This window comes from Ovis aries, chromosome 9 (assembly GCF_016772045.2).
Source record: "Ovis aries strain OAR_USU_Benz2616 breed Rambouillet chromosome 9, ARS-UI_Ramb_v3.0, whole genome shotgun sequence".
NCBI classification, from domain to species: Eukaryota; Metazoa; Chordata; class Mammalia; order Artiodactyla; family Bovidae; genus Ovis; species Ovis aries.
In genome coordinates, this window is record NC_056062.1 from 17,670,515 (window position 1) to 17,684,236 (window position 13,722).

Below are 13,722 nucleotides of genomic sequence, written 5' to 3' on the forward strand. Positions count from 1 at the left end.
CAGATATATATGTATATGTATGTGTGTCTATTATATAAATAGGGCTTCCCTGCTGGCTCAGACTGTGAAGAATCTGCCTGCAATGCAGGAGACCTGGGTTCAATCCTTGGGTTGGGAAGATCCCCTGGAGAAGGTGGAGAAGGCAATGGCACCCCACTCCAGTACTCTTTCCTGGAAAATCCCATGGGCGGAGGAGCCTGGTAGGCTGCAGTCCATGGGGTCACTAAGAGTCAGACATGACCAAGTGACTTCACTTTCACTTTTCACTTTCATGCATTGGAGAAGGAAATGGCAACCCACTCCAGTGTTCTTGCCTGGAGAATCCCAGGGACAGAGGAGCCTGGTGGGCTGCCGTCTATGTGGTCACAGAGAGTCGGACACGACTGAAGTGACTTAGCAGCAACAGCAGCATCAGCAGCCTGGAGAAGGAAATGGCTACCCACTCCAGTATTCTTGCTTGGGAAATTCCATGGACAGAGGAGCCTGGCAGGCTATAGTCTATGGGCTTGCAAAGAGTTGGACATGACCGAGTGACTAATACACATATACACTCACTCACACACACACTCGCATGTACACGCATATTCCATTTCAGATTCTTCTTGCAGAATAGTAAGTGTAGTTCCTTATGTTGTACAGTAGATTTCTGTTGGTTATTTTATATCTACTGGTGGGTATATGTTAATCCCAACATCCTAATTAATCCTTTCCCCTACCCCGCTTTCCCCTGTGGTCACCATAAGTTTGTTTTCTGTGTCCATGAGTCTTTCTGTTGTGTGAATAAGTTCATTTTAGATTATACATATAAGCAGTATGGTATAATACTTGTCTTTCTCTGACTTACATCAGTTAGCGTGATAATGTCTAGGTCCATCCCTGTTGCTGGAAATAGCATTATTTCCTTCTTTTTTATGGCTTACTAGTTTTCCATGATGTAAATATTCCACATCAGATGCAATTTTTAAGTGTAGTCAGATCTATGAATCTTTTATTTTAAGCCTTCTGGGTTTGTTGTAGTTCAGAGAGAAGCCTTTCCAGTTCTGAGCTTCTTGAAAAGTCTCTTGGGATTTCTTTTTGACTTTCGTGGATTCATTGTCTTCCATTAAATGTTTGAACCTTTGGGAATGTCTGCTTGTGTAAAGTCTGAGGATTGTATTGAACCTTATTTTTCCCTGTTGGAGACACACTTGGTGCAGTCTTTTCATTGTATAAACATAGAGGTTAGTCTTTCATTTCAGAGGAAATCATGGCATGTCACTTTATTGAGTACTAGCTAAAAGTCTCCTTTGTTTCACTCAGGTTTCTGATAGTTGGGAAGAAGCACAAGACCTGTTGCGTGAAATCCAAATGCTGCAGGATGAACTTGCCCTCCTGAGACTGGAGACAGATGCACTGAAACGTCAGCACCGGGAAAAGGAAGAGAACTATTGTGAGGACGTGGAAATTCTCAAAGGAAAGAATGATAATCTTCAAAGGGCAAGAAAACTGAGTGAGGAAATGTTAACAGAGACTGTATCCCACTATGCATGCCAGCTGAACGCTCTGACAGCCGAGAATAGAATGCTAACCTCCAAGCTGGAGAACGAAGAAGAAAGCAAACAGAGACTGGAAAGGGAGGTGGAATCCTACAGTTCTAGACTGGCTGCTGCCTCACGCGATCGTGATCAAGGTCAGACATCACAAAGAGACCTGGAACTTGCCTTCCAGAGAGCAGAAGACAAAATGAAGTCCCATATGACTAATCTAAAAGATAAGGCCGAGACATTTTCCCAGCAACTATCTATAGCGGAAAGTAAACTCAATAAGCTGAAAATCAAGCTGCAGCACGTGAGAGGTGATCTTAGAGAAAAGACTTCGATGTTAGAACGTGTCCAGAGAGACCGAAGCCCATCAGAGTATCAAAAGCAGGAAATTGAACACATGTATCAGAACGAACACGCCAAAGTGAATACATACCTTGGAAAGCAAGAATCCTTAGAAAAGAGATTATCTCAGCTCCAGAGTGAAAACATGTTGCTCCGACAGCAGCTGGACGACGCACAAAGCAGAGCTGACAGTAGAGAGAAGACGGTCATGAGCGTCCAAGACCAGCTGCAGCAGATCACGAGAGAACTGCAGGCTGAACATGAGCAGCGAGGTCTGATGGAGGAAAGAAACAAGCAGTTCATCAAGGAGTGTAATCGTTTTAAAGAGAGAATGTGTCAGTACCAAAAAGAGAAAGCGGAAAGAGAAGTGAGTATCCAGAAGGAGAAATAATTCTCAGACTTCCTGAAAGAAAGTTCACAGTGATTCTTGATTCTGGCTAAATGTTGAATCTAGTTGAGTATAAAAAACACACAGGCTGTGAATCTATGGTCTCTAAACCAGCCTAAAAGCATACCTTGTATTCAGCAAATAACAATTAGACTGAAGAAATGCTTTACTTTCAATAGGGACATTGTGTTGTTTATGAAATGTTAAGAGATTTAGTTCTAAATTATTAACCTAGACAGGTACTAGTAATTTACTCTTACTATTAAGGTATTAATTTTAATCTTTATGTTACCACATTTCACTATCATGATGAAGCAGATAAATGAAATGGTCAAACCTGAAATGAATATTTCGAAATGAAGCTTCAGTTACATGGATTATCTTGATAGTCAATTCCAGGTTTCCCAGAGGCTATATTTTATATATTTTACTTTGGCTTCAGTAGCTTGTCATAGCTTTTTGTTATATTTGTTGGTACAATTTTATTTTTATTCATGTCAGTTTGAGTTAATATGGGAAACATTTTAGCCTTGAATCATTTATTCTTAAAGCCTCTCAACTCTTCAAATGCATCTCAGTTCAGTTCAGTTCAGTTCAGTCGCTCAGTCGTGTCCCACTTTGCGACCCCATGAATCACAGCACGCCAGGCCTCCCTGTCCATCACCAACTCCCGGAGTTCACTCAAACTCACGTCCATCGAGTTGGTGATGCCATCCAGCCATCTCATCCTCTGTCGTCCCCTTCTCCTCCTGCCCCCAATCCCTCCCAGCATCAGAATCCTTTCCAATGAATCAACTCTTCTCATGAGGTGGCCAAAGTACTGGAGTTTCAGGTTTAGCATCATTCCTTCCAAAGAAATCCCAGGGTTGATCTCCTTCAGAATGGACTGGTTGGATCTCCTTGCAGGCCAAGGGACTCTCAAGAGTCTTCTCCAACACCACAGATCAAAAGCATCAATTCTTCGGCACTCAGCCTTCTTCACAGTCCAACTCTCACATCCATACATGACCACTGGAAAAACCATAGCCTTGACTAGATGGACCTTAGTTGGCAAAGTAATGTCTTTGCTTTTGAATATGCTGTCTAGGTTGGTCATAACTTTTCTTCCAAGGAGTAAGCATCTTTTAATTTCATGGCTGCATTTACCATCTGCAGTGATTTTGGAGCCCCAAAAATAAAGTCTGACACTATTTCTACTGTTTCCCCATCTATTTCCCATGAAGTGATGGGACCAGATGCCATGATCTTCGTTTTCTGAATGTTGAGCTTTAAGCCAACTTTTTCACTCTCCTCTTTGACTTTCATCAAGAGGCTTTTAGTTCCTCTTCACTTTCTGCCATAAGGGTGGTATCATCTGCATATGTGAGGTTATTGATATTTCTCCCGGCAATCTGAATTCCAGCTTGTGTTTCTTCCAGTCCAGCATTTCTCATGATGTACTCTGCATAGAAGTTATTTTAAGCAGGGTGACAGTATACAGCCTTGACATAGTCCTTTTCCTATTTGGAACCAGTCTGTTGTTCCATGTTCAGTTCTAACTGTTGCTTCCTGGCCTGCATACAGATTTCTCAAGAGGCAGGTCAGGTGGTCTGGTATTCCCATCGCTTTCAGAATTTTCCACAGTTTCTTGTGATCCATACAGTCAAAGGCTTTGGCATAGTCAAGAAAGCAGAAATAGATGTTTTCTGGAACTCTCTTGCTTTTTCCATGATCCAGCGGATGTTGGCAATTTGATCAATGCATCTACTTATCATCAAATCATAATTTGGGACTCAGGTGGTGAGCTTTAGCAAAACTATTCTTGATTTGATCTTCCCACTGCTATTTATGATTTACTTAACATTCTTACAGACCATTTGCTCATAATGCTCATTTTAAGTATCAGTTACTATCATTTGAATACAGCTTGTCCTCTAAAAATGAAGGATGGCAGGACTCGTGAGCAGCAGGAATGGAGTGAGTCATGGGGAGGATTGTAGGGGCTGCGGTTTGGAGACGGGTGGAGGCCAGGTTATCGAGGCTCCTTGAAGGCCATGGGAGCAACCTCATTTTTTAAATTTCATTTTTCTTTTATATTGGAATATGGTTGGTTTACAACTTTGTCTTAGTTTCAGATGTACAGCAGATTGATTCAGTTATAGGTGTACATATATCCATTCTTTTTCAGTTCCTTTTCCCAGGTAGGTGACTACAGAATATTGAGTAGAGCAGTTAGCCAAGGGCAAAGGTGGGGAGGAAGGATAAATTAGGAGTTTGGGATTAACATAGATGTACTACTAGGTATAAAATAGATAAGCCACAAGGGAATGGCCTCATTTTTCTGCTGAGGTAGGAATCTATTGGAAAGATCTGAGCGCTGGTTGGAATATGTGAAGATCTCTGAGTTAATCAAAGCTTCTAATAAAAAAGGAAAGGAAAATGTTTCCACAGTGTGGAATTTTCCATCACTTTTCCCACCTACACACTCATTTCTTTCTGGACTTGAGGTGGTGAAGCTCTGCAGATTTATTGGGAGGGCAGGGCATGGACAGTGGGGCCGCATCCTTTGTCTGAGTAACTTAATATCAGGAAGGCTGGAAGGTGGCCCCTTCTGTGTCTGTAACCAGATTCAGTGAGGAGGAAAAAGAAGGTGAGTTGCTGTCTGTGGTGATAGTTTTCAAAGTCCATATGTTGGAGTTATCTATTATTAACATAATAGTAAAGTGATTTGATAAACTCAGTGACAGAGCATCTTATTAGGCAGTTGTGAGACAACTTCAACAAGAACTGGATGATGCTGTAAAAAAGCAGTCTATGTTGGAGGCTTCACTGAAAGTCATGTCATGTTGTGCTAAGTTAGAAGCTGAGGCACAGGATTTGAAGAACAATTGTGAACTACTACAGCTACATCAACTCACAAGTCGCATATGTATGAAATTGAACATGTCAACAGTTAATATGTAGGATAAAGTGTTTTAGGACACTCATTTTCATGGTCAGCTTTCTTCTGTATTTTTGTTACAAGTAACTTACTACAATTTTCTTATCTTTATAATACACTCGTTTCTTAAACTCTGACTTTCATCCCGCCATTTGCATTATATTACTTTTTTCTTATATTATTTACCCTTAGGAAAGTTGAGAATTGTGCCTCATTATTCACAGAAGTTGAGAGCCTTTTTTTTTTTTCTTTGAAACAATACTTTTTAAAGTGATCGCTGTATTACCATGATGAGGCAAGCCAGGTTAAAATCAGAGGATAATATTAGTTTAATGGAACGTTCAGAAAATTATCATTTCTCATCTTGCCTTTTGTGAATGGCTGTAGAGTTCTGTATATATTTATTTCATGGATTTCAGAATGACTTGTGCAGAAAGGATATTATACAAACCAGTTGAAATTTAGGCATTGCCTTCTTTCCTCTTCATTTTAAGGATATTGTAAAAGCATGGAGGTACTCAGATGGTGTAGAATACATACATCCAAACTAGAGAATTAAGAAGATTATCTGAATCCTGCCATTGGACTTTTTAAAAAAGCTATTGAGATATAATTGATGTATCATAGAATTTACCCACTCAACATGTGTAGTTCAGTGTCTCTCAGTCTAGAGAGGTGTAACCAGTGACTACGGTCAATTTTAGAGCATTTCCATCACCCCCTAAAAGAAACCCTGCATCCCTTAGCCACCAACCGTGGCCTCCCATCTCCCTCAGCCCTAGGAAACCCCAAGTCTAATATCTGTCTCTCTAGACAATCCTGTCCTCAGTACTTTATATAAATGGAATCATGCAATATGCTCCTTTGGGATTAGCTTTGCTCATTTGATGTCATGTTTTCACAGTTCATCCGTGTGATAACAAGTATCATGTCTTCCATTTCTGTGGGTTGTGAACAGTAAACTAAGCCATGTCCATCATCACTTGATGGAGCTCTGGGTTGTTTCTGCTTTGGGACTATTAATAATGCTGTTGTGAACATTGATTTCCAGGATTCTGTGTGCACGTTTTTGTTTCCCTGTGGTGGGATCTTATCCTCAGAGTTAGCTGGCTGATTTCCCCTTTTCTAGGCCCTTGCTCAGACTGTCGTTTCTGTCTTTACAGTCTCTTTTCCTCTTGGGTGGTCCTTCATCATTTCAGACCTGGCGCCCAGTCTCTCCTCCTTCATGGAGCTTTCGTGACTGTCCAGCTCTTGGAGCCTTTTCACACCAGTGCTTGTTACCTAGTCTCTGAGGAACAGTTTAGCCCCTAATTTTACACTGTTGACATTTCTTCCATGAGGGGGAATCTTGGCTAAGTATACATTGGTGTAACAGGGAATATTTATTGATATGCACAGCACTTGTCTTGCATAAATGGACAGTAACAAAGGATTACAAGAATGAGGCAATTTTTGTTGTTACTGTTCAGAAAAATGTGTGGATCATCGCTGTAAACTGTTAGGAAACGGGATTTCTTTAACTTTGCAAATAATTCCCTTTGGAATGCAATTCAAATTAGCAAAGAGTCTTTGTACTTCAGAAAAAAGGTTTATGGGATTAGAATCCATATTTATAAGATTTATTAATTAGAGTCTTATTATCACAGTCTTCTTTTGGGAGGGGCTTATTAACTTAGCCCTAGATAACTCAATATAGTATCCCTCAAACTTCTTTAAAATCCTGGGACATTAAGGTGGGGGGCAATTAAGAGCCATTCTACTAAGAGGTGACTTGTAGTCCTTTTATGAGGAAAGATAGAAAAGTATTATTGTAGAACAATAAAAGTCTAAAATCAAGTGCAATTGTTGTGTGACAAAGATGGCAGTGAAGAATATATTTTGTGACTCTTGGTGGTTTGAACTTCTTTCTTGATTCTCTGAGTAATCCCTGGTCCTACAGTCTACAATACAGATACCATCATATTTATTTGATCCTGGGTTTGAGTTAGGCTGTGCTCAGTCCCCTTTCTTCATTAGCACACAGTATCATTTTATTCTTGAAGACTAATGATTTTCCAGCAGAGCTGGAAACTGCATCTTCAAAATGTCTGCACCTGGATGCAAAAAAATCAAGTTTTTCAACAGGAGTTGTTATCTATGAAACTAATGCCAAAGAAATGTAAAAAACTAGAGAGAAGAAAAAGAAGTTGGAGCAAGAAGCAGTGACCCTCAGAAGCCACGTAGAAATGGATATGGTGGAGCACAGGCAAGCAGAGCAGCGTCAGCAGGAGCCTGCAGACAGCGTGAGCCGGGAGCTCGCAGAGAAGTGGAAGGAAGGCAGCCTGTGTCTGCAGGTTCATTTGCTGATCTCTCATCTGCTTGAACTCGCTTTCACTGCACATTACATTTTGGATCTATACAGCTTATGTGTGTCCTCTACCTCCCTTAGAGCAGGTAGTTTTGTAGATTTCTGGAAGGAAGGGGGCACTTGTTTTCCCTTTAAATATTTCAGTTTCCATCACAGTTATCACTAAATTGACCTTTCAGAATGATTCTCACTAGAGAATCCTTTTACTTATAAGACCAATTGGTAAAAAGACCATTATGAAGAAAAGAAAACACTGTGTTTTAAAACTGGTACCATCCTCTTGAATTATTCTTAAGTCGTCTTGTTCAATTTTCCCCTTCTATGGGACGTAGTTTGGAAACTAACACTTATGAGAGAATCCTTCTCGCTAAACATTTTCAGAATTAAATCTTGCTGGCACATTGTCTTCTTGTATATAATTTTCTCACCTTTCTGTGTTTTCGTTATATGGAAAAGTTTAAAGAAAATCACCGATGTGTTCTCCTTATTAACATTCGACTCAAACTACTTCCTCCATTCGAACAGGATCCTCACCTAAAAATCAAAATAAAGTCTCAGAAGTACATATTTAGGCCAGGAGCTTTTAGGGGAAAAGATAGTCATCTTGTGGGTCATTCCGAGGATTATGGGTCATTCCCTAATTCTCTGAAATTATGTGTACTTGATAGACTGATATTTATTGTACTTTTATCAGATTAAATAGCATTCCATATATATGTTCTCTGTTATCTATAAGCAGAATAAGTAGAAATTCATTTTCTTTTTTTTAATGTGATTTTCTTTTTCTACTGAGGTAATCGTCAGGTTAGGTCTAGTCTCCAAAAGTTTTATTTAAAAGTCACATTTAATAAGTTATAAACATATAACTTGTTTATCTTAAAGATAAATATTTGACTTATTTCAGATCCATCAGGAGTTGGACCAGGAGCATAGCTGGAGAACAAAGAGAAGGTATGTTGCCAAAATTAAATTTAGACATTGATTTCTGAAATACATTGTAAAAAATAAATGGCATCTCTTTCCATTGTTTGGATAACAGATGCTATGTTAATTTTTTTTATACATAGCTAATGAAAAATGTGAAAACATGAGCAGTCATAGTGAAAAATATCCTTCTTCATGTATTCATCATGTACCATGGCTTGAAAAACAGTCTCTGAAGGTCTGTGTATTTCTTTTTATTTCTAGCTGTATCCTTCTTCTTCTTCCTCCATCCCTGTGGAGCTGTCTTCCTCCACCCCGACACTATTCTCAGAAAACGTAACTTCCCAAGTGTCTGGTAGTGGTTAAGGCTAGGAAACCCAGACTCAAGCAGTCATGTTTGTGTAGCTGTCGCTTGGTACATCACCAGTTTCTCTTTTACCCTCAAGAAATGCTCCAAACACCCACGTTTGGGTCCTGCCAAAGTAGTTGGCCTTATCTCTTTACCAGCTTACTCTGCCGTTTAACTAGCTTAGCTCTGCGTCTAACCAGCCAGGCTGTGTAGGACCCACAGAGTCGCCTGCTCACCTCCGCTCTCTGTACGTGCCTCTCCCCTCTGTCTCTTGTGCTTTTTCCTGTCCTTCAGGTGGCTACATACATGTCACCTCCACCAAAAAGCTGGCAGTGTTGACACAAAGCTGGCTTCCCCTCCTGAATGTTCCTTGTGCCGTCTTTTATATCTTAGTATTTGTGACTCTGTACGGACATTGCCTGTTTGTTTTTTCCAGTTTAGGGCATATCATTTTTCAGGGTGGACTGGGTCACCTTCATCTTGTAATTCCAGTGCTTGTCACAGAACCTTTGCATGATTACAGGAGTATTCATCATTTCATTCAATTGCATGAGTACATGAATGTAGAATGAGAAAACCAGGAGCTCTGATACTCAGCCCCACTGCAACCATAAGCAGATGATAAAATTGTAATCTTGATTAGTATTTTATGTTGTGTCATCTATAGATATATTTCATTTTTCAGAATCCTAGGAAAGGTCTCAGGTTTTTTGTTTGTTTGTTTGTTTTACTAATCTCAGTTAACCCAAGTATTTTAGGTAAAGAATATAATTCTTTCCTTTTCTTTCAGTTGATGCCCAGTTTGCGTCTGATGCCTTTAGATGTCTTCTCGAGGATCTACAGATGGGTCAAATGTGTGTGATGACCTACTTTTGTAAACAGAAGAACAAGATATACAGAGTTGAAAGGAAAAATACATGATTTAGAAAGATAAATAGGAAAAGTTTCTCTACTGGACCGTTTCCATGACATTTCATTGTTTCCCATTATACATAATGAGAAAATCCTTATTAAAGGAAAATATCTCTGTATTATGTGTATGTGATGGAAACTTATATAGCATTTTAAGTGATGTTTCTCTGCATCTAACTTACTTTTTAGCAGATTTAAACATCAGCACTGTTGAGTTTTCCAGATTCTAAGTGATAGTATTAGTCACTCAATTGTGTCTGACTCTGTGTGACCCCATGGACTGTAGCCCACCAGGTTCATCTGTCAATGGTATTCTCCAGGCAAGAATACTGGAGTGGGGAACCATTCCCTTCTCCAAGGGATCTTCCAGATCCTGGGATCAAACCGAGGTCACCTGCATTGCAGGTGGATTCTGCCATTTGTGCCACCAGGGACGCCCTTTACAAACTCAGACTGAGCTCTAATACCAGCTATTTAAACAGCACCCAGACAGGCAGACTTGTCATTCATATTTAGTTGTGTTGATTGATAGCATTTTTGTACTTTCCAGTTTTTGTCACTACCTAGATATTTAGATACTGCTCTTACGTCTTCCGTCAATGTTTTGATGTGTTACAATTGTTAATAGTGGCGTAAACTTACTGTATGTAACTTTAAACACAGATTCATAGGCCTTTCCTCATGGAGAAATAAGATTTGCCTGAGTTTTTGCCTTTTAAATGAATTAACTTTTTATAATTTTTATTCTTAGAGGATAATTACGATATTGTGATGGTTTCTGCCAAACATTGACTTGAACTGGCCATAGGTATGCGTATGGCCCCTCCCTCTTGAACCTCCCTCCCCATTCGACCCCTCTAGGTTGTCACAAAGCACCAACTTTGGGTTCCCTGCATCATACAGCAAATTCCAAAAAGACACATGTACCCCAGTGTTCATTGCAGCACTACTTACAGTAGCTAGGACATGAAAGTAACCTAGATGTCCATCAACAGATGAATGGATAAAGAAGCTGTGTATTATTCAACTATAGAAAAGAATGCATTTGAGTCAGTTTTAGTTGACTTTTGGTTTACTTTTGGAGACAGTGTTAAAATTAGAGAAAGTTCCTCTGGATAAATAAGATTTGCCTAAGACTTTTCACGTTATCTTTCCCTATCTACCAATCTATCTATTTTTGCTTTGCTTTTTGGAAAAAGTCTTGGAAGACTTTTTTTTTGGAGAAAGCACCAGACAGACATTATCACAAAACTCCCCTAACTCCCATATATCCTCCTAAGGTACCATTTATCCTTCCTAAATGTTATTTGTTCTCCCATAAGTGCCTCACCCAAGTCACCTGTTATTTAGAAGATGCCTTTTTCTCCTACTCCCTATCATTTATTAAGTAGTATATCAACTCCCAGGAATTCCATTAATGCTGAAGAAGCTGACGTTAAACATTCTATGAAGAACTACAAGACCTTCTGGAACTAACACCCAAAAGAGATGTCCTTTTCATTGTAGGGGACTGGAATGAAAAAGTAGGAAGTCACGAGATACCTGGAGTAACAGGCAAATTTGGCCTTGGAGTCCAAAACGAAGCAGGGCAAAGGCTAACAGTTTTCCAAGGGAACGCACTGGTCATAGCAAACACCCTCTTCCACCTACACAAGACAAGACTCTACACATGGACATCACCAGATGGTCAGTACTGAAATCAGATTGATTACATTCTTTGCAGCCATTCAGGTATGACCTAAATCAAATCCCTTATGATTATACAGTAGAAGTGACAAGTAGATTTAAGTGATTAGATCCGATAGGGTGCCTGAAGAACTATGGACGGAGGTTAATGATACTGTATAGGAGGCAGTGATCAAGAACATCCCCAAGACAAATGCAAAAGGGCAAAATGGTTGTCTGAGAGGGTTTACAAATAGCTGTGAAAAGAAGAGAAGTGAAAGGTAAAGGAAAAAAGGAAAGATATACCCGCCTCAATACCGAGTTCCAAAGAATAGCAAGGAGAGAAAAGAAAGCCTTCCTCAGTGATCAGTACAAAGAAATAGAGGAAAACAATAGAATGGGAAAGACTAGAGATCTCTTCAAGAGAATTAGAGATACCAAGGGAACATTTCATGCAAAGATGCGCTCAATAAAGGACAGAAATGGTATGGACCTAACAGAAGCAGAAGACATTAAGAAGAGGTGGCAAGAATACACAGAAGAACTATACAAAAAAGATCTTGATGAGTCAGATAACCACAAAGGTGTGATCACTCCTCTAGAGCCAGACATCCTGGAATGTGAAGTCACGGCCTTAGGAAGCATCTCTAAGAACAAAGCTAGTGGAGGTGATGAAGTTCAAGTTGAGCTATTTCAAATCCTAAAAGATGATGCTATTACAGTGATGCACTCAACATGTCAGCAAATTTGGAAAACACAGCAGTGGTCACAGGGCTGGAAAATGTCCGTTTTCATTCCAATCCCAAAGAAAGGCAATGCCAACACATGTTCGAACTACTGCAAAATTGAACTCATCTCACACGCTAGCCAAGTAGTGCTCAAAATTCTCTAAGCCAGGTTTCAATAGTATGTGAACCTTGAACTTCCAGATGTTCAAGCTGGATTTAGAAAAAGCAGAGGAACTAGAGGTCAAATTGCCAACATTCAGTGGATCATCGAAAAAACAAGAGAGTTCCAGAAAAACATCTGCTTTATTGACTCACCAAAGCGTTTGACTATGTGGATCACAAAAAAAACTCTGGAAAATTCTGAAAGAGATGAGAATACTAGATCACCTGACGTGCATCTAAGAAATCTGTATGCAGGTCAAGAAGCAATAACTGGACATGGAACAACAGACTGGTTCCAAGTCGGGAAAGGAGTACGTCAAGGCTTTATATTGTCACCCTGCTTATTTAACTTATATGCAGAGTAGATCATGCAAAATGCTGGGCTGGATGAAGTACAAGCTGGAATCAAGATTGCTGGGAAGATATCAATAATCTCAGATATGCATATGACACCGCCCTTATGGCAGAAAGTGAAGAGAAACTAAAGAGCCTCTTAATGAAAGTGAAAGAGGAGAGTGAAAAAGTTGGCTTAAAACTCAACATTCAGAAACCTAAGATCATGGCATCTGGTCCCATCACTTCACTGCAAATAAATGGCGAAACAATGGAAACAGTAAGAGATTTTATTTTTCTGGGCTCTAAAATCTCTGCAGATGGTGACTGCAGCCTTGAAATTAAAAGATGCTTGCTTCTTGGAAGAAAAATATATGACCAACCTTGATAGCATATTAGAAAGCAGAGACATAGCCGACAAAGGTCTGTCTGATCAAAGCTATGGTTTTTCCAGTGGTCATGTATGTATGTGAGAGTTGGACTAAAAAGAAAGCTGAGCACCGAAGTATTGATGCTTTTGAATGGTGGTGTTGGAGAAGACTCTTGAGAGTTTCTTGGACTGCAAAGAGATCCAACAAATCAATCCCAAAGGAAATCAGTCCTGAATATTCATTGGAAGGACTGATGCTGAAGCTGAAACTCCAATACTTTGGCCACCTGATTTGAAGAACTGACTAACTGGAAAAGACCCTGATGCTGGGAAAGATTGAAGGCGGGAGGAAAAGGGGATGACAGAGATGAGATGGTTAGATGGCATTACTGACTCGATGGACATGAGTTTGAATAAGTTCCGGAAGTTGGTGATAGACAGGGAAGCCTGACGTGCCACAGTCCATACGGTCGCAAAGAGTCGGACACGACTGAGCTACTGAACTGAACTGACCAATAATCAACCCCCAGTTGTAGTCACCCCTTACAGTCACATTTCTCTGTGAACCTCTGCATATTATTGTTTCATTACTCAGTCGTGTCCAGCTCTTTGTGACCCCATGGACTGCAACACGCCTTGCTTCCCTGTCCTTCACCATCTCCCACAGTTTGCTTAAACTCACGTTCATCGAATCAAACATGCCTTCTAATCATCTCATCCTCTGTCACCCCCTTCATTCTGGCCCTCAGTCTTTCGCAG

The 13,722-nt window shown here is 40.0% G+C and overlaps 1 protein-coding gene across 1 annotated transcript in view; it reads left to right on the forward strand.

The window, feature by feature from the left end:
- LOC105605854 (ankyrin repeat domain-containing protein 26-like) overlaps positions 1–8,393 on the forward strand; it is a 38,570-nt gene extending 30,177 nt beyond the window's left edge. Inside the window, 2 exon segments of the mRNA XM_060393548.1 lie at positions 1,300–2,232; positions 7,344–8,393. Of these exon segments, the coding sequence (XP_060249531.1) occupies positions 1,300–2,232; positions 7,344–7,535 (1,125 nt within the window). The 3' untranslated portion in view covers positions 7,536–8,393.
- The last annotated feature ends 5,329 nt before the right edge of the window (positions 8,394–13,722 follow it).